The sequence below is a fragment of the Prinia subflava genome, chromosome 1, assembly GCF_021018805.1.
Source record: "Prinia subflava isolate CZ2003 ecotype Zambia chromosome 1, Cam_Psub_1.2, whole genome shotgun sequence".
NCBI lineage: Eukaryota > Metazoa > Chordata > Aves > Passeriformes > Cisticolidae > Prinia > Prinia subflava.
In genome coordinates, this window is record NC_086247.1 from 150,765,720 (window position 1) to 150,790,794 (window position 25,075).

Below are 25,075 nucleotides of genomic sequence, written 5' to 3' on the forward strand. Positions count from 1 at the left end.
TTTGATATTACTCTCCTGAAGGCAATGCGACCTTGCAGGTGATATTTTAAACCAATAAATGAGGAGAGGAACTGAAAATCAAACCGAATGCTGTAAGCCAGAAGGGTGGATTTTCATCTCAGGCCTTTATTTCCCTACATGAAAAATACAGAAGTCTAACATTTATGTAATTACATTTTTTCTCGATTCGCCAAGGGAACAAATTTTATGCAAATTCTTGTCTATTACCTCCTGTCTGTGCATGAATCCATGAATTCCATTGCCCATTGCACTGTTACACCTTTGTTCAGTGCCCCATTTTTGACAAGAGCTGGATATAAGAAAATGTCAAAATAATAACTTTGACAGAGAAGGAGACAGGTAGGAGTTACCCATTTTGTTTAGAGGAGGGAATGAGTAAACAGTGAGTTACTACACAGGGATTTGCTATCCAAAATTCCTCTCTGCTTTGCACCTTCTCTTGCCAAAAAGTTGTCAGGGATGAGAGGAAGTATTTTGCACTAGGGCAAGATGAGGACACAGAAGACTGTAAAGAGGATTTTAATATAGAGGGTATAAATAGAGAGGCGATTGAGACATAGACACCATAAGAACACAGGATATAAATCTTTAAGAAAAAAAGAAAACTGGACTCAAATCTACCAAAAAGAAGTTTTTATGCAATCCTGGTGACACAGTGGCTCTGTGTTGGTGAAAGATTGGAGACCCTGTCCTCAGCTGGTTTAAAATTAGATCAATTCCTTCAACCCTGTGAACTTCACCTTTGGAGCTGCCTAAAATCTGGTTTTACATCTACCCACTAGTAAACTGTGACAGTCAAGACAGCCCTAGACAGAGGAGAAAAGGAATATAAGGGACTGATACCTAAAGATTTTTAGCTTTTTTTAAATATTTGTGGCTTTATTAGATTTTTAATATCTAGCTGTAGAGTTCCTAGTGCTGTCTTACACTTCAGAACAGCAGTGACCCTTCCTCACACATTGTGTCACCTCCCTGAAATTCCTGACACCTTCCACTGCCCCAGGGTGCTCCAAGCCCCATCCAACCTGGCCATGGACCCTTCCAAGGACAGGACATCCACCACTGCTCTGGACAGCCTGTTCTAAGATAAATGATCAGCTGGAGATGCATATTTTCTTCCCCTGGTTAGAAAAGGCAATGAGAGAAAGCCTTTTTAAAAATTTTTGAATTTCTAGAGAAAATAATTTTAGCATTTCTAGAAGAAAAGAATTTCTAACAAGGACACCCAGTTTTGCACCAGCACTTGGGAGGTATAACCCCATAACAAAGGGTTAAGAACCCCTTGGAGGGACTCCAGTGGGGCAGGGTGGGTTACCACAGTAACCAGTCTCATATAAGGTTTAATTTTTAGATATCCTAATTAATTACACTTATAAAAATTGTGAAATTCCAATGCCATGCCTGCCCACAGGGATATTTTGTGCACCTGAAAGCTTTCATTAAAAGACTGCTCTTTATGCTATCAATCCCAATATTGTTTATTCTGAGGGTTTTTCTCCTGGTTCCAAGCGAGGACCATCAGCAATTTCAGAAGAGCTGTTTATCACTGCTCTCCTGCCAGCATGGCTTGCTTTGGGGACTTTTTTTTTTTTTCCTCTTGGTGCTTGTCCAGAAATTTCAGGCAAGTGAGAGCCTTTTAGCTGCCAGGAGTAGCAGGTTAGGGCGAGTGTGAAATGAAAAATGGGAATGAGGTTTGTGAGGACGTCTGTGGAGGCAGGATGACTAGAATGGCTTTAATGCTGAGTATAATTTTAAAAATGCAGCAGAATACTCTGTCAAAAATGATAAAAATGTTATATTTTTATTTGTTACTATATTTATGATGATATTCATTAATAATTGTATTAATATTTATTAATTATCAATAATTACATAACATTATTGTACTAATTATCGGTAATCATTATTAATGGTGTAATAATATTATAAATAATTGTAGTTTCTTTGCAAATAAATGTGGCCTTTCTCTGAAAGAGCTGTTCTTTTCCAGTGGCTGCCAAGTCAGATCCATCCTTAGGTGTTTGAAGCACCTCCCTCAGCTTCAATGTGGAATTTAAACTTGGGTGTCACGGGCTTTGCATGAAATTTGTATGAAATCCAGAGTATAAAATCCACAATCTGAAATTCACATAGAAATTCATAGAAAATTTACATAAACTTTATGCTTCAGCAGAAAGGACTCTGTTTCTGAAGTGAAAGAAAAGTACAAAGTGGATCCAGTCACATGGAGCTCAAAGTCTAAAGATGAGTTTTATTTCCCTTCTACAAGTAGAATTTTGAGGCAGAATATAGGGGCTGATCATGAGAGCTTTCAAAAGCAGCCACCGTGGCTTTGCTGTGGTTCAGAATCCTCAGGGACGTGTCCCAGCCCTCAGCTGGACTCCTTTTCTTAGGCTTGGGAAGTGTCTACAGGAGACTGTGGTGATCCCTCTAACCAGAGAACAGAATTGGTTCATTTCTACCCCAAAAGACCAAGCAGCACCTGTAGAGAATGCAAACATAAAAACCAAAACCAAAACCAAAACCAAAAAAAACCCACACAACAACAACAACAAAAAAAAAAAAAAAAAAAAAAAAAAAAAAAAAACCACCACCAAAAAACCCCAAAAAAACCCATAACCAAACAACATTTCAAAGGCAGCTGCCTAAAGCTGCCTAAGCTGAGCTTTTTCTTACCCTTCTTCTACTGAGTGTGGTCAGTGAGGAGATGCAACTCCACTTTACAGGGTCACTCCCCGCCAGTGCCACCTTAAAATGGGATTATTCCTGTCTGGAAAGCCTCCCTGGGATGCAGAGGAAACTTTTCTTTTCTGAGTGGGGCAAATGGGTGAGAAAAAAAAGAAATTAGGCATCTGAAGTTCAACTAATCCAGACTTAACCTATAGCTGCATGATTTTGTGTTTCCTCAAAAGTCAAGAGCACAGAATAGAGACTCCCAAAGGATCATCCATCCCTCAGAGGAGAGGGGTGAGTAAGTGGAATAACTGAATAAGTGGAAGCACTTTCTCTGCCATCCTGTGAGAAGGACAGAAGCATTTACCCAGGACCAGGTGCCAAGTTTTGCAGCCCTTCTGTTCTCTGGGATGAATCCCACAGGAATTCCAGCTGCAGGTTGCAGTGCAGGCTTGGGAAGGGAAGGAAGGATTTGTGCTTTCTGGAGAGAGCCTTGGGTTGTGCCAGGGGAGGTTTAGATGGGATATTGGGGAAAATTTCTTCTCTGGAAGCGTGATCAAGCATTGGAACAGGCTGCCCAAGGAAGTGATGGAAACACCATCCCCAAAAGTGTTCAAAAAGCAGGTGGATGTGGCACTGGGAGACAGGGTTTAGTGTGGACCTGGCAGTGCTGGTTTGGTGTTCGGAGAGGGTTTTTCCAACCATAATGACTCTCTAAATCTGTGATTATTTTGATTCCAAGACCATCCATTAGCAAGACCACTATCTGTAATTTTGTTGTTTCATTCCGTCTCGCATGAAATCTTTTTCTTTTAAACCATTCCTTGTTATTACTGATTTCCTAAGATGTTAAAATACAGGAAAATTTGTTCAGCTTCAATTGGAGTGTGTGAGCCACTTCTTTCCAAGCCTTCTTGGGCATCCCTACGTCACTGGGCAGTGGGGAGACCCCATCAGTGCCAGAGGAGACCCTGCTGGGCAGTTTCACACTCAAGTCACTTTGATTTCCGTGGGCAGATTTCACCCAGCAGGAGCTGCTGGCTGCAGCTTGGTTTACAAATGCAGGGAGATGGTGCACGCTGCCCTTTATTCCATTTAATTTTTTATTTTATTTTATTTTATTTTGGTTTTCATCCTTTTTCTTTGCTCTTCTAAATCGTTTGTTTCAAATACGCTTTTCCAAGCGGGATCAGACAATGTTCTTATCCATGGGGAATTCTTCACAATCTCCATCTCTCCCCTATTTTAAGGTAAATTACTTGACTTGCTCCTTCTCTCTCCTCTCTCTCCTCCCAATGTCAGCACATCAGTGTTTTCTAACACAATGAACTTGTAATTTCTTTTTAAATGGGGTTGGTTTTTATCTCTGCATGGAATTGCCACAAAATCAGCCACCTGCTATAACTGAATTTCATCCACACTGCCGTGGGATATTTATACTCTGGCTGTTCCTGTTCTGCAGCCTGAGGATATCCTTGCATTTCTCTGGTTTTCATTACCCATTGCTGGATAATATCTATGTATTGGAAGATATCTCTGTTGAAATAAGAAGAAGAAATAAGAAAGTTTTTCCTATTCCTATTCAACACAGTTAACTCAAGCAAGACCAACAGGTGTTTCTCTAAAATCTCATTAACCACTGATTATCTCCAGCACCTCTTGTAAGCAAATGTCTCATTAACGTGGATGTTCACACATAATTTACTTTTGTACATAGTGCCACACTTCAGTGAGCCATAAACCCTGTGCTGCACAGCCTCAGATTTCCATGGAAAATGCATTTCCTGCTGCGTGGACAGGCACAGGCTATCAAAGACAATAAAATCTAACAGCACTCAATGTGCTCTTGATTTCCATCTTTAGTACATAAACAGGATCCCAGAATTATAAAATCAGAATATCCTGAGCTGGAAGGAACCCACAAGGATCATGGAGTCCAACTTCTGGCCCTGCACAGCTCACCCCAATGTGTGCTGAGAGATTCCAAACCTCTCAAACCCCAGGATTTGAGACTTCCAGAAAGATCCTAGTGCATTAAAACATTCATGGGATGAGATCCTCATCGGGCAAAGGAAACAGTCTGGGGCAGGAGTGAGAGAAGAGAGGTAGAGGAGAAAATTTAAAGGGTCCCTTTATTTTTTTTTCAGCTCCTGTGATGATTTAATGAGCATTTTTGCCACAATTTTGTATTTTGGTGGGTCTGGTGGGTCCTGTTATTATGATGTTGAACATCTCAACGTTTCTTGACCCTGGCCTAATTCCTCAAACACCAACTCACTCAGAACTGCTCTACTCACCACACGTGGTGCTCTCAGCCTTCTATTTTGGTGAGAAAGCACAGGGCTGGATTTGGTACCCCTGAAGCTGATGGGGAAATAAAGCCCCCAGTTCCTGTCCTGAGAACATTCCTGCTCCACTGGTGGGGACCTGCTGCTGTCTCCAGAGCTGATGGAGCCCACACAGCTTCTACAAGTTCATCATACACATCCCCTTACACTGCACTGGTGCCAGGCAGAAAGCAACACTTGGAAGTATTACCTGCTTTTCCTGAAGGTTTTATTTCCCTTGGCACACAGTCAAAGACAGAGAATTTTGTCAGAAAACCTCCTAGAAAATCATGGAGCTGGAGGCTCTTTTTCAGTTGATGGAATTATTTGCTCAGTCTCAACATCAAATGCATATAAGCAGTGGAAATATTTAGGTTTGGTTCTTCTTTCTTTTCCTACTGAGGCAAAAGATGGTTTTCGTTTGAGATTCACTCACTAATTTTTTTTTTTTTTTTAATATTAATAGGAAATTTAAGAGACTGCTCTGAGTTTTTGTGTACACTGGATAAACCTTCTAGGTTTGTGAGCTGGTAAGGTGGTGGTTTACAGAATTACAGGAATATTTATTCTTGAAAGCCAGTTTTTCACACCTCTGGCACAGAGAGCAGAAAGAATCAGGAGCTGGGTTCCTTTACTGCATTTACAATAAATTTTAAATTAATTTTTCTCATATCCCAAGGGAAGACAGCTCCCACCCACAGTCCCATCACCTCTCTTCCCACATTCATGTAGCAGGAAATTGGGATTTTTTACCACTCAGACCTTTACTTCAAAGTTTGTCACCTGAAGCTTCATCTTTGAACTGTTATTAAAGACCTGAATCTATTTTTAGCTTATGCAAGAAATCATTAGAGGTCCAAAAAATCCTCTTTTGACATTGTGAGTTTATATTCTCCAGAGCAAAGACTGCAGTAAAATTAATGAATGATGTTAGGACATTTCTTTGGTAAGGAAGGACAGGATTTTAGAAAATAAGCAGGATGGAAAAGTGAGTTTGTCTCATATATCCACAGAAATGGCTGGAGGATGAAACAGAAACTGCTTTTCAGTTTTCAGACAAATTCCAAAATGAGCGAGTTCCCAAACCTCCACAGGGATTACAGCCAACAGAAATTCATAGAATTTCATCAAAGATATGACCCATAAGTTGTGGTGGTTTGTTTTTTTTTTTTTTTTTTAATTAACCCAGCACTTCTGAAAGATAACTAAATGGCAGCAGGTTTCATACTCAAGGGAAAATTTGTTTCTGGCATGTTGGAGTGATTTAATTGGGATTAAGGAATGTCATCTTCTGGGAGAGCAGAGTCTGGCCATCACTGTGTGATGCCACAAAGGATTTTTATGCTATTCCTACGAATGAAAAATACTTTTACCAATGGAAATTGACTCTGTTTACTGTTCTAAACAAGAAGATTTTTTGTTTCTAGAAAGAAGAACTAACCACAAAGCTCAATAACAGTGTGAGGAAAGGAATGATTTCCACCACTAACATATTTTATCCCTCCTTCTCCTCCACAGGTTGCCCAGGAATGTGGGACAACATCACATGCTGGAAACCTGCAAGTGTGGGAGAAATTGTCTTTGTCAAGTGTCCTGCACTGTTCAGATTTATCATCTCTGAAGATGGTAAAGTATTTTCTCCTTGTTCTTCACCTCTACCTGGTAAAGCCTCGTGGCCTGCCCAAGTGTAAAACCTCATTTAGATCCTCAGGATAAAGACATCAAAACCTCTACAGCTGGGCTCCAGCTATAAATAAATTGCACAAAACCAGGATATTTGAGTGTAGATACGTGAGTGTGCATGGGGTGGGAGGGAAGGTGTGAAAAAAAAGCCTTCAGAGACTACACAACATGAAAATATCACAAATTTGAACTGCTAAAGGGAATATTCTGCCCTTGGGTCTCACTGAATTCAGGGGGGACTCAAAACTCTGTTTGGGTCTTGGGTGGCACAGTTGGAATCTATTTTAGCAAAAATTTGAAATGTAGAGCAGGTCCTGCTCGTGCTGAAGGAGAGCATAGGGTTGAGATGAGCAGTGAGGAGCCCCCGTGTTGGGGGTCCAGGGAGGAATTAAAGATTTCTGGAGAGAGGCAGAGGTTCCATCACATTTTCTTTGTGGTCTGTGGAAATGAGACATAAACATCCTCCTGTCCCCGTGCTGGTAATTAACACAAATTGGTCCATTTGCTGTCAGCACCCAGCACCCACTGCAGATGCCTTAATTAGCACTGTCCTTTGAGGAACAAGCTCATCCTTTTTCCCAAAGTTTATTTTACCAATTAATTATTCATTTACAGCCTTGAGTCCAAAATCTGCTTAATTTTTTTTTTTTTGCATCACCACACACAGAGCACAATTTTTAGGAGACAGAGTTTCATGCACAGCTCCAGGAGCTCTAAAATTCTCCCTTTTAACACATCCATTCCAGCATGTCCAGGCACGGGCATCACCAATGTCACCTAACCCATGACCCACGTTAGAAACAGCATTAACTCAATTTGACTCATTGTTCCAGGTCTTCAGTAAATGATCACCTGTTAATGGAAAAAACCTTTTAAATAGAAATTTTAATATTTGATTAACTTATTATTAATTTATTATTTACTATTAATTTATTATTTACTTTATTTGAATTAAATTATTTAACAAATACAATTATATTTTATTACATTTATTTTAGAATTACTTAAAAATTTTGTCTGTTTAAATAAAATCTGAATTTTTATTGTATTTACTATAATTATGGCTTCCATTTATTTAAATATTTTGCTTATTTACATAAAATTATTTAAACAAAAATAATAAAAAATGCATTAAAAATTATTTATTTCAATAAAAATAGTAGAGCCTTTAGAGAAGCAATTAAATATATATACATATATTCATATATTCATATATACATATATACATATATACATATATACATATATATACATATATATACATATATATACACACGCACACACACACACATATATATAAGCTCTATTTATTTCTTTGTAGCTGTATTTATTTTACCTCTGGAAAATAAAAGGCTGAAATAGCATTTTTATATAATTTTCCCAGGATTTACAGATCTCCTCACATCCTGTATTTCCCATTTAGCCTGTGACAGTACAACCCTAAGGCAGGAATATTCCATTCATGTTCCCTTCCTTTACCTCCTCATGGGATCCCCAATAAAAGTGACAGCTGTTCCTTGTGTAGGGCTGGGTGTGAGGGGTTTTTGGACATCTGTTCACTAGGAACCAACCAGGATTCATAATTCATTAGATAAACAAATAAACATTTAACCTGGAGGAGCTGGAGATCTCAGCAGATGTGGCTGGGATTGCACTGCTGACCCCAAGATGGAATTACCAACATCCCAAAACACTCCTGGGTCAATCAGCATCAGCTTTGCCATCGTTGCTGCTGATTTTAATTAGCCAAGTGTATTTGTTCAATGAGGGTTTAATGAAATAAGTCACATTTCTTGAGGGCTCCCCAAATAATGGGTTATTAGAGAACTGTAATGTTTCTAAGACATGGATAATCACATTATAGGGATTTTTATAGTGTCCTCTGGCTGCTGCTCTGTTTCTAGAATGTGGACCTAGGCTGGGCATGGACACTAATATTTATTAATAGCAAAATCATTCCTAGTACAGCAACACTTTTGTATGGCCATAGATAATTTTTACAAACTCAGCAATAACTTTAAATTGTACTTTCGAAAAGTTTGTGCTCGGAAGCACCTGTAGGTACAACGCAATCCCAGGGAAATCATGGGATGTGCTAACCTTAAAGAGTGGGTGGGAAATATCTCACTTGGCTTTCAATTTTTATGTGAATTTATGAAGTGATCACATGGATTTCTGGTTCAGCGATAGAAATCAATGGACACTTGTAAAAGATCTTTCTCTGACCCCTCTCAGATGCTTGTCTGGAGGTGAGCAAAGTCACTTCTATGAATTTCAGAAAGAAACCTGGCTGCCTTTATTTGAATATCTGATTTCCATATGGAGTAAAATGGGAAAAAAATAAAAGAACCTACAAAAGAAAAATTAGCTAACTAAGCTGTCATCTGGAGGGATGCTTTTTGGAAAAATTAGCTATTATTATTTATTATTAGCTATTATTTAACTAAAAATACCAGCTGTGGCTGGTTTTAATCTGCTCTGCTTTAACCTTCACTGCAGCTGAACCAAGGAGTAACATTTGAGCTACTGTCAACATCATGCAGGAAGTTCAAAGTGAAATTCTGTGTGTTTGGCAACTCTGCCTTCTAAAATTTCATTTCACCTCTCTGATCCTCCAAAATCACCAGAATTTTTCATTCCTTTCAGATGCAGACTGTGAAAGAAAGTACAGTTTTCAAAATCTCTCCACTGGAGAGTCCTTTCCTCCAATAGAAAAAGATCTTGTTAGCTCCTGAGTCTTTTCTTGTCTTGCAAATTAAAGATCCCTGTGGCTTTCCTTCTAAATAGCTCCCAAAAATGATTAGTTTTTCCCCTTCCACATGGATTTCTTTGATTGGTATCCATCAATCATTATTTCCACCAGGAGCTGTCATTTCCAGGACCTCCCTGTTGTATGTCAATATTTCTCCATTGCCTTCCCAGCACTGGCTCCAGAAACACCCACTCCACTAATTTATTTAAAGCCTTCTAAGGCATCTTTGCAGAGGTAAAAAGAAGAAAACTGTGTCAAACTGTGGTGTTACCTTTCAGTAGGACACAGCAAGGCCTAGAGATGGCCCTAACACAGTGATCTGCACTCCCAGATGGAGAATATTCTCTTGTTTTTTGTTTTTTTGGGTTTTTTTGCCAGACAGGTGATACTGCCTGGCAATGAAAATCCACAGAAGCAAAATCTCTCTTTTTTTCTGCTTTGCACTGTACAGCTGAAATATTCTGGAACCTGTAAGCACACACCCAAAAGGAACACAGAATGAAAATCCATAACCAGATCAGAAATGAACATATTTTCAGTCCTTTGATTTGCAGTTAAAAAGTAACACAAACTGTAATAGACAGTTTCTAAGCATTGCCATACACTCCACATTTGGAAAACGCTTTAATTCACAAATCCAAACAATAAATATGAGCAGCTCTTACTGAATCTTCCAGCAATTCAGCTAATTCATCTGGTGCTCAGTTTAGGACACACCCTGCTAAATTTACCACAAAACGTGGTTCACCGTGTACAACTGAGAAAATTCTCCTAATTTTTACCAAAGATATAAAACCTATCCTATGTTGGTACCAGGATTAAGGGTTCCTCATTAAAATCCAGTGGAATAAAAGATGTAATCAGGTATTTAGAGAGTTTAAGAGGGAGTTACACCCTATGCTTACAGTTCAGAACCAAACTCTTTGGCTCGTTGCTTCTCTTGGTTGAACACAATCAGTGCCCATGCAATGAGCTCTGTTATCCCAAGAAATTGGAAATAGTCTTGTCACGGATCCCATTTAAAACACAGGGAAACACTCAAGTACTGTGTTGCACTAATTAATTGATTAATTGATTCTGTAAGAACCCCAAGCCTCCTAAGTGCTGCACTAGAGATGCCATGGCTGGACAGTGGGATTAATAAATTTGGAGTTAATTGGATTTGGGAAGCAGCCTGTGCCCGAGTTTAGATGTTATCCCTAATCAATTAGAATAAGATGACAAGAGAAGAGTTAATGAGAGGAGAAGTGATGCTCCATCTTTGAATGTGGAGAGGCTTTTGTGTCCTTTCTGGGGAGACAATCCTGGTGATGCCTTGGGAAGGCTGAGCTGGAGCAGAAACTGGACAGAGCTGGAGAATAAAGCAGAGATTTATTCAAAGGACTTCAGGATTCACCTTGGGCAGGACAGGGCCTGACCAGGGCTACACCCAGATTGAACTAGGATTGTCACAAAAATGGCTCACTGGTCATGAGATCTTTGTAGGTTTTTCTAAGTTTTTCTAAGTTTTTCTAAGTTTTGGTCCATTTGCATATTGGGGTTTAATTGTCCAGTTACGCTTCAGGCTGTGAGGTCCCATCCTTCTTGTTTTCCTTCTTTAGTCCACTGTTGTTTGTGCTTTGGGCCTTGAAAGTTGTCCTTGGTCTTCAGCAGGAAAAGGATTTGTTTTGTCTTCCTGCTCTGTGAAGGGGGCTCAGAACTGCACCCCTGGGCAGCACAGAGTCTAAAAATCCTGAAAGCTAAAACTTAAGGCATCACTGGTACAGCCTTTAAAAGCTGGCATGGGAAAATGGTACAAAACCCCCAAACTGGAAGAAAAGACAATAAAAGCCATTGACTTCCCAAAGTGAAAGCTGTTGAAAATATTTGCAAGTCACAGTTTCTATTAGTTGGGGTTATGTATTGATAGTTTTTTGATTAGGCAGGAAGAAAAGGTAACTGATAAAGATCAGGGGCCTCCTAAACACCTGAATATCTCTGTAAGGTTGTGTGCTTATTTTCTGCTGAGGTAAAAGATGCAGGGTTTTGTTGCTACTACTGAAATTAAGGTCAGCATTGCAGAGTGAAATTGGAAATTTCATTTGCCTGACACAAAAGGCAAAAGATCAATGCAAAGGTCCAGATTTCTCTTCAAGGATGTTTTGCCTGGATGAGTGTTCCAACATCCTGCTCAGAAACTGAGGGAAGGAAAACCCTATAACCAAGTTTTGTTTGGAAAACATGGATGAGCCATCCCAGCATCCTTGAGCCATTGGAGCTTATTTATATTTATTTATTGAAGCAACCAGGACTCTGAAACCTTTGTTTCATCCTTAACTTTATATAACATCCTACATAGCAGTCACAATCAAGTTCAGTGCAACGGTGTCTATTTTATATATAAACCATTAAAGAAAAAGTTAAAAAAAAAAGAGAAAGAAAAGAAAAATATGTATAAAATGGCACTTGATAGATAACAAATCATTTCCAGCTGGTTTTCATCCCTGGGCTTTGCACAGGCAGTAAAGCCATGGGATCACTCCAGTTTTTCCAAAGAGAGGAGGACAAGCTATAATTAAGCCTCCATGGTCACAGCACCTCAAAGTCCATCTGCAGTGCAGAGAAAATGGGAGGAAAATGCTGTCATCAAAGAACACTAACTATATCTACATTTCTAATCAAGCAGCTGAGGCCTGCTGAGGCCTCTCAGATGTTTTCTAGCAGAAAAAAAAAAAAAAAAAAAAGACATTTTATGGCCTTTCCCACCAAATTATGGGGACACAGGGCTCTGTGCCTCTGATTCTCAAATGTGCAGGATGAGCAAGAGTGTTTCAGCTACAGATTGAGTCCTTGGATCTTTGCAGGGGGATGTCCTGCAGTGGTCAGGGGACAGCTCCAACACAGCTCAAGAACTTTCTCAATGACCTGAGAGCTAATTTGGCCTTAAGGGGAAAAAAAATCTTGCATCTTTGGGAAGAGTGCAAGGGTGGAAGATGCTGAGGGCTGGTGAGAGTGGTTTGGAGAACACTTGGACTGCAAAAGGGAGTAGGTTGAAGTGTCACTGTAGGGAAAACATGAGCAGACCCTTCAACCTTTCCTAACACTCTTTGCTCTGTTCATGTTCCTCCTGTTGACCCAAATGACTGGAAAAAGAGTTCCAGGTGATTGCAGGATTTTAGGTGTGGTGGGCACATATTCATTCTTACCTTTGAGCAAGGCATTTAATTTCCTTTCTTCTCTAGCAGTTATTTCAGAACTGACAGTGTCTGTTGGGCAAGGTTTCAAATTTTTTCATGGTTTTTGTTTGGAAAACTTTTGTTTTTCTCTCAGATATGATCCCTGCCCTCTTCAGAGCTAGGAGGCCCTTCAATAGTAATTGCATTGATCCTGCACTCTGATGGATGCTCCTGTGATAGCCAGACTCAAAGGAAGGACTCACATAACATTTAGACGATGCTTAGTTGCTATGGTGACCTCAGTCCACTTCTAGTTTCACATCTTTTAAGAGGAAAGAGGAAGAAAAGGATAAAGCTGTGATTTCCCTTGAATGTTATTGATCATATCTGTGCATCAGTCCTACCTTAGCCAGCCCTGTGTGCTCTGACCTTGCTGTTCTCCACATGGGACCTCACTGGAATTCTCCCATGATTTCCAGGGATGATTCACTGGATCTTGTCCCTGTGGCCTGAAGGCAAACTGGGATATAAGAAGAGATTAATTATATATCAGTCTGTCCCTGTCTTTACTGCAATGTCTTACACAAACCTCTAACAAAGACTTTGCAGGAGCTTGTTCCTCTCATGGTGGGACAGATACCTAAACTCAACCACCCTCTGGAAATTCCAGTCTCTCTGCCCCTTATGGGAGAAGATATAAAAGCCAGGTGAACTTATCTTCATGTAGATCAACTGGATGGGATGGGTTTGACCCACAGGATCAATTACTCAGATGTCTTCAGGCCCCAGTTCTTATTCAAACACACAAATACGGACAAGGCTTCCTAATCTTACCCTTGATTGTCCTCTGCCCCAGTTTTCTTGTTTTCTAAATAAAATGAACACCACTTCATTTTTTTTACTGTCTCTGTGTGAGCATTATGTTCACAAATCCCTTTGTCAAGGCAAATGGAGATTTACAGGAAATGACAGAATAATAGAATCCCAGAATGGTTTGTGTTGGAAGGGCCCTTCAAAGCCTTCTCAGTTCCACACCCTGCCACAGGCAGGGACATCTTCCTCTATCCCAGGCTGCTCCAAGCCCTGTCCAACCTGGTCTTGGACACTTCCAGGGATCCAGGGGCAGCCACAGCTTCTTTGGACACCTCTCCTGTGAGGGCCTGCCCACCCTCACAGGAGAGAATTTCTTCCCAATATCCCATTTAGCCCTGCCCTCTGTCAATTTGAAGCCATTATCTCATGTCCTGTCACCTCTTGCCTGTGTATAGATGACTTTTAATCTGTAGTTTAAAGTATTGGCTATGGGGCATGAGGCTGGAGAGACCCAAACCCCTGGAAATAGTCGTGGGAAGCACAGGCAAAGGTGTGTGAACCTGTAGGGCCATGTACTCTGTGACCTTGCCTGCCTGCTGCTTCCTACAGCTCCTGCTAATGGAACTGTGAAGTCCAAGCAGCTATTCCTGGATTATTCAATCAATTATGGAATCACAGAATGGTTTGGGTTGGCAGGGACCTTAAAGATCATCCAATGTCATCCTCTGCCATGGACAGGGACACCTTCTACTGTCCCAGGGTTCTCCAAACCCTGTCCAACCTGGCCTTGGACACTTCCAGGGATCCAGGGGCACCCACAGCTTCCCTGAAAAACACCAAGAACCGTAACAAAGGAGCTGGGATGGCTGGATAATGTGTCTGGGATGATGTGTGTGCAGCACAGGACCGGGCACAGGGCCGATGTCCCTTCCAGGGGAGCAGCGGGCAGGGTGTGGAAGCAGGACCCGTGTGGGGAGCTCAGAGAGCTGCAGAAAAGCTGCTAAGTAGCCTGCTGCTCGTGGCTGTGGCTTTGCCAGCCGGCTGAACAGATTGCTGGAGCAGGAGAGCAGCAGGCACCACGGGGAAGGCAGAGAGGAGGCTCAGCGTGGTGGATGCGCGGAGCCGGGCGCCAGAGCTCCCGGGTTTATTTCACGTTTAGAAATGGAAGGTAAAACTTCTAATCGGTGCTGTGTAAAACAGGAAGGAAGAAATTAAACTCTTAATTGTCCAGCCAGCTCGTTATCCACATAGCTGGACAGCAGGATAACAAGGGGTTGTGAATGTTTCCTACAGCCTCACCCTGCACTTTCTGTAGGGACACAACATGCAGTAAAAACAGTGCAGCATTTGCATGTTGATCTTAGCGCTGTCAAAATCCAAAACCTTTTGGAGAATTACCTTGGTGGAGCAGCCCTCCAACCCACAATGCTGAGATGAGAACAACAGGACTAGGGGAGGAGTGTGAGCAAGCCAATTCAGGACCAAACAGCTTTGGAAGCCTTTCATCCCCTCCCACCCCGCCACTAATAAGGGACAAATGCTGGAACAAAAGGGTTAAATGCGAGTTGTGCTCAGATAAACAAAGCCACGGGAGGCCAGGCAGGTGGAGAGCAGCCAGCACAGATTTGGCACCAAGGAGGAGATCTAAAAGGCTCTGAGGCTCATCGTGCACAAGGCTGGTCCTTGGCTTCAGCTTCCCCATCCCTGTCCACTTTAAATCAGGAGCAATTGCTGTCGTCGAGTTTTTCATCAGTTATTGTATAGTGAGGGGTGAATTACAAGTTTGGGTCTCAGTAAATAAAAATCAAAGAGGAAAGTCTGATAAATGTTGAAGAAAAGGGCAGGAAAGGTCTGGGACTCTGCCACCAGCTCTGTGGGGAGCCATTGGCAAGCCTTTGGATTTTTTTTTTCCCTCCCTGTTTTACCTCTTCCTACAGAAAACAGAAATAAGGAGCATTTTCTGTACTTGGTCTTCAGAACTGGTAATTCAGCATTCTGATAGATCTTCTCTAGGATCTCTATGCAGTGCTGCAAATAACATCTAATTAACAATGTCAATTAAAGCATTAATTGTAGATTTTCTTCCCAAAGAGTGACACTTACTTAAGTCTGGTCAAACAGCAAATAACACAGCCTGTCAATACACTGGATAAACCATCCTGTATCAAGGATTACAGCAGCTTCCTCAGGAGTTTATTGACTAATAAGAGCAATTACTGATTTAATAAGTTCTCAGTGTTCTAAGGCACTGTTAGTATCTGCTATTGTGTCCATATTTCCATAGTTTGGGTTTAGCTATATGTGAGAAACACAGATGTCATTCAAATAAAACATAAAATCATATTTTAAATGTTGTTATCATAGAATTATAGAATGGTTTGGGTTGGAAAAGATCTTAAAGCCCATTCAGTCCCTCCTCCTGCCATGGGCAGGGACATTTTCCACTGTCCCAGGTTTCTCCAAGCCCTGTCCAGCCTGGCCTTGGACAATTCCAGGGATCCAGGGGCAGCCACAGCTGCTCTGGGCACCCTGTGCCAGGGCCTCACCACCCTTTGAGTACAGAATTTCTTCCTAATACCCAACCTAAACCTGCCCCCTTTCAGTTTAAAGCCGTTCCTCCTCATCCTGTCGCTACATGCTCTTCTCCAAAGTCCCTTGTAAAGATAACCCTTGAATTAAACCCCTGAAAAATGTGTTCCCAGTGAAAACGCAGATGAAAATCATATTTTATTTATTCCTCATTTCTGAGAGAGCAATGCATTTCATTAGACCATTGTATAATCATATCAGTGTGCTTTCTCTTCTTCATCAGTGAAGTCAAACACACCAATTCCTCATTGTTTGTGTCCTAAAAGTAGGAAACAAGAAGGTTTGTGGGAAAACCCATGCAGTGAGGGGTCCTGTGGTCCTGTCCACAGCAGAGTAAATTTACTGGGGTCTCCCTTGAGTCTTAAAGGCATTAAGGTGAAAATCTAACCCAGAAAAAAACAAAGCTTTGAGGTAATATTTTGAAAAATGAGAGTGACTCTGCCGTGCCTGGGATTCCTTACAACCCTTTAAATGCAAGGTCAGGTCTTGTCCCTCTCTGTGTAAACACATTAAATGTTGTGCACAGAACAAATCCACTTGAGCTCCATTTCATTCTCAGCCACGTGAGGAAACATTGGTGCTGGATTTCTGTCAAGTAAAGGTCCATCTGCAGGACACAGGAACTTGCAGTGCCTGTGGCAGGGCAGGAGCAGCACTGTGCAGGAATTCAAAGGGTCCCTCATGTCCTTTTATATATATAAAAATATATAATATATTTGTTTGTATATATATTTTTTATTATTTTATATAATTATTATTATATTATTATTATATTATTTGTATTTTTATATTTTTATATTTTTTTATATATAAATATATCTGTTTATAGAGATAAAATATCTGGTTTTATATATAATATATAAATATATAAATTGTATAATATATTATATATATTCTATATAAAATAGAATATATATAATAGAAAACAATATGCTATATACTATATGCTATATACTATATAATTCTTATAGATAATTATTGTAATAGAATAATGTAATAAAGATAAAACAATAAAGTAATATATATTATACTATATGACAATACATATATTATCTCATATATATGATATATCATATATGATACATAAAATAGAATTTATAATATATAAAATATATGATATACAATATACTATATAAAACACAACATATAAAATATAAAATGCAAAATATAAATATAATATATATCATATCTCTTATGAGATATGATATATATCATGTTTGTGTGTATATCTGTATATACACGGATATATTTTACATATTTATATCAATACGTATATTTAAATAATTACACAGAAATACAAAAATATATCCATACACCCACAAATATAATTGTATATGTGTTCATTTTATCCCAACACTCAGTAGATGAACTTTGACTTTTTGTTGTGACGCAGGGCATGATGTTCAATGTAAATCTAATTAACGTCCTGGTATCTTAACTTATTAGTGAAAATGGAGTTGATAAATCAAGCCTGAAAGCCTGTACAGATAAATGTTGTACTGGAACTTTTTAAGTACATTACATTAGTTAGGACTCAGATATAGAAATGTACATTGATGAAAGGCTTGTTTGCTCCTACAAATCAGAAAATTAATGTTGTTAGAAATGTGAATCTCTTCATAATGTCCAACCACACATAGTGAAATGTAATAATATTTTCAGTATGTATACAAAAATATTTCTGTAACAAGCCTGCAGAAAAACTAATGTGTTTTAACTAGTATTATGGACATCATGAAATTAAAAATGAACTAAAATTTAATGTTTTCACATCAATGAGACTAACTGCCATCTATATTTAGAATGAAAACATGATCATTTTTATTCCATGCTTTTTATATTGTAGGAACAAAATGGCTGCAGTCAAAACATTTAAATTTAAGAGAAATGTCTTTTTGTGAGCCATCACTATAATATGCCAGGAACACCAGGCATCAATCTACTTAATACTGGCCTTGTCCTTCTCCAGAAAGAATTCTGCACAGTTTTAAGGTCAACCTACTCTACAAATGAGAAACTAAAACTGGATTTTTTGAGTCAAAGGGGTTTGGGGAGTTTTTCTTGCAGGTTTTTCTACCCTGCTTGTGTGGGTCAGTGTGAGGCACAGGCTGCTGAGTTAGGTGACCTCACCCAAGGGACAAGTTCCATCAGAGCTGCTGGTTCGAGTGACAGATGCTGTGAAAAGTGAAAGAAGTGATCATGAAAGAAGTGACAAAGGAGTGGTGGTTTGCTCTTTGAGCCTCTGGTTACCTGATAAACCACAGATAAAAATTCCCACACCACAACCTTCTCATACAAGTTACTGAAGCTTTTCCCAATCCCTAATCAACATTTGACCGCCAGGGCTGAAAGGGGAAGAATCAACCTGAAGCCCCGTGGCTGCTCCAGAGGATGCAGAACTAAGGTGCAGTGGACATTTAACCCGCTGCAGTGGACATTTCACCTGCTGCAGTGAACATTAACCTGCTGTAGTGCACATTTCACCTGCTGCAGTGGACATTTAACCTGCTGTACTGAACATTAACCTGCTGCAGTGGACATTAACCTGCTGCAGTGGACATTTCACCTGCTGCACTGAACATTTCACCTTCTGCAGTGGACATTTCACCTTCTGCAGTGCACATTTCACCTGCTGCAGTGCACATTTCACCTGCTGCAGTGGACATTTCACCTGCTGCAGTGGGCATTTCACCTGCTGCACTGAACATTTAACCTGCTGCAGTGGACATTAACCTGCTGCAGTGAACATTTCACCTGCTGCAGTGAACATTTCACCTGCTGCAGTGAACATTTCACCTGCTGCAGTGGACATTAACCTGCTGCAGTGAACATTTAACCTGCTGCAGTGAACATTTCACCTGCTGCAGTGGACATTTCACCTGCTGCAGTGAACATTAACCTGCTGCAGTGGACGTTTCACCTGCTGCAGTGAACATTTAACCTGCTGCAGTGGACATTTCACCTGCTGCAGTGAACATTTAACCTGCTGCAGTGAACATTTCACCCGCTGCAGTGAACATTTAACCTGCTGCAGTGAACATTAACCTGCTGCAGTGAACATTTCACCTGCTGCAGTGGACATTTCACCTGCTGCAGTGAACATTTAACCTGCTGCAGTGGACGTTTCACCTGCTGCAGTGAACATTTAACCTGCTGCAGTGGACATGTCACCTGCTGCAGTGAACATTTAACCTGCTGCAGTGGGCATTTCACCTGCTGCAGTGAACATTTAACCTGCTGCAGTGGGCATTTCACCTGCTGCAGCAGTCTCTGAAGTCCTGGGAAGGTTTTTCCCCCTTTTTCTGGCCACGGGCAGAGCGATCTGCAGCAGCTGCCTGGGGCTGCTCTGTGCACGGTGCAGCAGCTCCGCTCCCTGGCTCATGGCAGCTCCTCCTGCTGCATCCCCAGCCGAGCCAGGATCCACCCAGGATGCTGCAAATTCGGGTTTTCATCCCAGTTCAGTTCAAGTATTGCGCACAGGGGGTTGGGAGTTGATGTGGAGTCGTTCCAGCCTTTTGTTTTGGAAGACCAAAAGAAAGGGAAAGGGAGATTTCTGATGTGAGCCCAAGGTTTTATCATTTCCCACTGTGATAGTTGTGGGGTTAAGGTATTGAGCAGTGTTTTGGAAATGTCCGAGTCTTTCTTCAGAACATTCCCCTAAAAGTAATATTTAAAAAGTCCACAAAAAGCTCCTACATCCATTTTTCTCACTCTTCCTAGACTCTGATGAAACTTCATGATAACCAGATATTTAACAATATCAGCCATCCTCTGAAAACCCCTTTCCACTTATAAATACACAGGGCTAATACAGAAATAAAGATTTAAACTTGCAGCTCTTCTCTGGGCTCTGCTACATCCATTCATCTTATGGGAGTCAAACTTTATCAAAATTAAATAGCAACCTATTATCATTATGAATTAACTCTTTTCATTCTTCAAATTTCAGGTTGGGAAGTGGATAATCTGGGGCAAACCCATGCAGGTAAGAGCCACTTGTGCTGCCTAAATCCTCAGTGCTTCTGTTCCCAAAAATTGTGTGCACGTGATAATTTCAGATTATTAAAATGTTGCCTGTGTATCAACCATTATGACAGTGATCCATGTACTTAACTCTAATACTTGCACAAAAAGTGAAATGAAAAATCTCATAAGTCTCTATAAATCAATGTGATTTTACCTAAAGCCACAAAATTAAACTATCTTATTTAAAACAATTAGTCACCACTTTGTTATTGATGGATGGAAATAATTTTTCATTAATATCTAAAGATTATAAATGTAAATTCCTATGGAAAAATTATTTGACTCCTATATTTTTGCCATAAACTTTGCCCCTGTTTATTGTATGAGTTTTAAGTTCTAAATTTAGAGATTCAGCTTTGATTTAAACTCCCAAGTAAAGCTGTGTTTACTTCCTGAGAAGACAGCACCAAGTATTTATTGCCTTTGGGCCTGATCTAAACAAATAAAAATCAATTGCACTCCATTCACTGATTTCCACAGAGACCAGTTTGGGCTGTAATAGAAAACACAATCAAAACAATTTCATACCCAATTTCCACTTTTCTAGGTGATTATGACCTGCTGGAAAGCACAGCCCAGTCTCTCCTAGGTAAGAAACAGAACCATGGAAAATTTTGTCTCTCTTTTTATTTATCTCTGTTAAAAAGGAAGCTATCAGCTTTTTTGGTTTTTTCTTTTTTTTTTTCCCTGAAATTTTGGTATTATTTTCTAATTAGTTCTAATAGTTATGACATTTTCTGCTCTGTGACTTTTAGCAATATTATGAAAATTTATTCCTCCTCTATTAAGCTTTGCAATCTAAGAAGTTTGCTGCTAGAAATTATATCTACCTGCTTAACAGTAATTACTAAATGGTGTTAAAGGAAGTCAGCACCATGATTCAGTGCTTTTTTTTTTTTTCCATGGAAAACCAGGGATGAATGTGCAAGAGTAATTTAACAAAATTTGCTAAGTAACTTAAATGAATGCAGTGATTAAAGAGATAGATTCTGCTGCATGGATGGCAAACAGATTCTCTAAAATAAGGTTAAAAATAAGGTTATGAGAGACTAAACTGCTGTAAGAATGCAAAGCAGCACAACTTTAATAGCAAAAAGCAAACCCCAGACCTGGAAATTTCCATCAGTTTTGGTCAAGGTGCAGCTGAAACTCCAAAAAGTGTGATCATTTGATAAATGCAGGCTGTTCCTTTGTGCTGGAGAGGAAGAAGTGCAGCAGCAACCCATCCCTAATTTTTTAGGAAAGCCATCCCTCCTTTTTTAGGAGCTTTGGGAAGAACAATGGTGCTTCAAAAGAGCCCCACAGGGGCTGTCCCACCTCAGGCAGTTCTGTAGGTAAATGAATGTCAGGAGATTCTTCCTCTTCTGCCCCCAACTCTTCATTCCCAGTATGGTTTTAAAGCCTAAGAGTGTCAGTGAAACCATTCAGGAGCTGGTTCTTATATGAGATTAGCCAAAAAATTATGATATTTAAGCCAATATTTGCTTAAAACCAAGGTTAAAAACCAGGATTGGGATAATTAATAGACAGAGGAACATGAGCATTTACCAACTGAGGCCACCTTGGGTGTCTGGAGATGGAAAACAATTGCCATGAGGACAGGGATGGGAGAGAGATTCCCAGTCTATAGTCCTTTGTTTTCTGCAGAGGAAACACAAAGTCACAAAGTCACTCTGAGATCAGAGCCTGGGCTTGGAGATCAGTGAGTGTCTTATGTGCCTGCAGGAGAGCAATCCAGCTGCCTCTCCGTGGATATATAACATCTGTCAGAGATATCTGAGGATCCTGACTGGCTTCCAGCACCTGGACCAAAAAATTCATGTTAGCCTGGTGTTTTCTCACCGGTCCCATGCGTGTGCCTCAGATATAAACCATTAAAAATAGCACAAAGGGCCTGGTTTGAAGCACTGGCCTTCCCCTTTGGCCATGTGGGGTGGAGATATCTTCCTCAAAGCTGTGTTCTTGGGATGCCTTTTTGAAAGAAATGCACAATTAGCTGACCCCTGGTTCAGGAACCTACTTGAGAATGAAATGTTTGGAGGCCTGGAGACACTGAATGTACTGATTAAATATTTTTCCTCTCTGGTGACCAACTGTAGTAATAGCCATCCATAAGTGCCTGGATCATTAAAGACATCATTAAATTTCCAGAATTAAATCTACGGATAGTCAGGCAAACAGTGCTTCCAGGAGAACTGTGGGGTTTTCTTTGCACCACGGGGAGGAAGGGGATGTCCTGGGGATTTTTCTTGGGATGTCACGTTCCCACCTGCCCTCGGCACAGGGGACATCAGCAGGAATTGCACTGAGGATGGCTGGTCTGAACCTTTCCCTCATTATTATGATGCCTGCGGCTTCGATGAGAACGAAACAGAGTCTGACAACCAGGTAGGAATTAATCTTAAATTTTATAATTAAAAACAAATGAAGGGGGGAAGGGGTAAACAGCAGGCTGCTTTCTGTCCAGCCTCTGGTCATGTTCTGATTTGATAGTGATTAAAACAACAATCAGATGGATATAAAGCTGTGAGAAGTGAGATCTGACTCCTTCCTGGGCCTGTATTGAGTATTTATAGAAGATAAGCTTTTAGTCTTGATGTATCATGGAACTTCTGGATTTGCAGGCTAACCCTCAATTCTGCCCCTGTTGATAAACAATCTCTTAGCCAGCTGTTTGGGGTTTTTTTCTGCAGATAGTTATTAAAAAAAAATAAAATACAGGTAGCCTTTGCTAGCTCACTGATAAACAACCTCATGGTGTGCAGCCTCAGCCATGGAGCAGAATTTAATGTGCAGTGAGACCTCAGAGGAAATGAGGACAAACCAGGGAGTCTGAGACACAAATCCTGCCCCTGGTTCCCCCTGCACTTTGGCAGGTGTGTGGCTGTTGGTGAGGGTTTCACGCTGTGGTTTTTGCCTCCCAAGGATTACTACTATCTGTCAGTGAAGGCTCTGTACACGGTGGGATACAGCACGTCCCTGGTCTCCCTCACCACTGCCATGGTCATCCTGTGCCGCTTCAGGTGAGTGGTGTTATAAATGCCAATCTAAAAGTCCAATTGAAAATATGATTTGGTTTATTGAAAGATCAAAGTACAGAATTTCAGTAAAAACCCCCAGCGGAGTTACTGGGAGATCATCAATAGATGACCTGGGACGCAGTATCTGGCACACTGCCGCCCCCCCAAAGTTCATGAATTTGCCTCGTTTGGGGCTCAGGTTTTATACACTTTATTTTGCCCCTGGCACAAGATTTCCCCACAGTCTCTTTGTTCCTGGGACTGGTTATCCTTGGTCTGTTGAAAAGATTTTCCTCTGGTAGTGCAAGGTGCCAATTTCGGACTTCCTGTGGGTGAATGCAAACTGAGCTTTGTGAATGGAGGGGTGTTATTCTCCAGAGATCCTGGTGATGATGGTGCTCTGATAGCTCTGCTGTCCACGAGAGGAAGGACTGATTGCTTATCTTAATGTGTCCTCCTTTCTGATGCCAACGAAGGAGCCCAGATTTCCCGACAATTCTTTGTCTTTTCCTATGGTAATTCTAAGGTGGTGCCTGCCTCGGGATCAGTGAATTTCCAGGTGGGCTGGAACTAAGGTTACATTTTCATATAACATATTTACAGTGGTTACTTATGATTTTTAACATACCATAACCCATAAGAACACGAATTAACATTCCATGTTTTTACAGTGGGGACACCAGCACTGAGCTGAGGAAGGGAGCTGGGGCTCAGCTGCCCCAAACAGAGTTAAAGGTTTTATCTCACCAGAGGTAGAATAAGAAGGGGAAAATCCTTCAGCTGAGTTGCTCTCCCAGCTTGGACACACTCCAGAAGTCACACATTTCAGCAGAGTGTAAATTCAGGAAAAGCTGTGGGTCTGGTTTATGAAACTTCACAAGCTGCACTGGGCTCATTCTGTGTCTATTTTATGCTTCTCTGAATCCTTTTACAAGAAAATCCCCAAATCCTCCTCTCTCTCAGGTTTAGGGTCAGTACCAACACAGTTTTGGCTCAGATGTTGCTGTTGTTAGCACCAAGGTGCTCTGGTCAGGCGTATTCAGGCCCAGTGTGACATTTCCACAAAGTAAAACTATTTGCTTCTTTATTTCTCTTTTTTCCCGCCCTCCATTCCTCTTTCCTCTCCAGGAAGCTTCACTGCACTCGGAATTTCATCCACATGAACCTTTTTGTCTCGTTCATCCTCCGTGCAATATCTGTGTTCATCAAGGACGGGGTTCTTTATGCTGAGCAGGATGGAAATCACTGTTTTATCTCCACGGTGAGTCAAACTGAAATGAATCCTTCTCCTTCACTTTTTTTCCAGCACAAGACAACAAAAAGCAGTGGGGCAGGGAGCAGTCTGGGGAGTATCATGAGCTGAGAAGTTATTAGAGGAAAAGGTGGTTGGTGTTTAACTTCCCTCCCAGTTCCCAGACTGGATGTTTCATCTTGTGATGTCACCAGCATCCTTCAGAACAAACCTGCAGGTTTTATTTTCTGCCTCTGCCATGATTGTTCCTCCCTTCCCCAGATCTGCTCAGTGAGAGGTGGGATGAGAGCAGACTTGAGCAATTTCTTTCCTCTGGAGGTCTGGTTTTCCTCCGGAGCCTCTCTTGTTCTGGATGCCAGGCAGAGTCACGTGTAAACAGGGTGACCCTTCAGACACAGAGGATACACCTGATGGTCACAGTCTCACAAAATCATCAGCATTTCCCACAACTTTGTCTCTTAAATATGTAGTTTCACACAGAGCACTCTTTCACTGATGCATTTAGCATTTATTGTGTGTAAATCCCAATTCCTTTCACATTTAAGGCTAGTACTTGATATAAATCAGCTCACTGGGTGTAATTATGATAGAATTACAAACTGAGCTCTCCTTTATCCATCCAGTTATGAGCTAAATTCCCTGTGAGTCACTTCCACAAGGCAAGTGCAGCTGTGTAGTTTCTTAGTCAGCCTTTTCTTTGTCATTGAAACTAGTTTTTGCTCTCAGTTCTTCTCCATGAGAAAGCTGAGGCCATGTTAGATCTG

The 25,075-nt window shown here is 40.7% G+C and overlaps 1 protein-coding gene across 4 annotated transcripts in view; it reads left to right on the plus strand.

Annotated features, from left to right (window-relative positions):
* ADCYAP1R1 (ADCYAP receptor type I) overlaps nt 1-25,075 on the plus strand; it is a 139,900-nt gene that overhangs the window by 79,795 nt on the left and 35,030 nt on the right. For all 4 annotated transcript variants that reach the window (XM_063416865.1, XM_063416872.1, XM_063416850.1 and 1 more), the window contains 6 exons: nt 6,540-6,647; nt 19,963-19,998; nt 20,587-20,628; nt 22,324-22,427; nt 22,965-23,062; nt 24,188-24,320. In XM_063416865.1, coding sequence (XP_063272935.1) covers nt 6,540-6,647; nt 19,963-19,998; nt 20,587-20,628; nt 22,324-22,427; nt 22,965-23,062; nt 24,188-24,320 — 521 coding nt within the window. The remainder of the gene's footprint in view (nt 1-6,539; nt 6,648-19,962; nt 19,999-20,586; nt 20,629-22,323; nt 22,428-22,964; nt 23,063-24,187; nt 24,321-25,075) is intronic.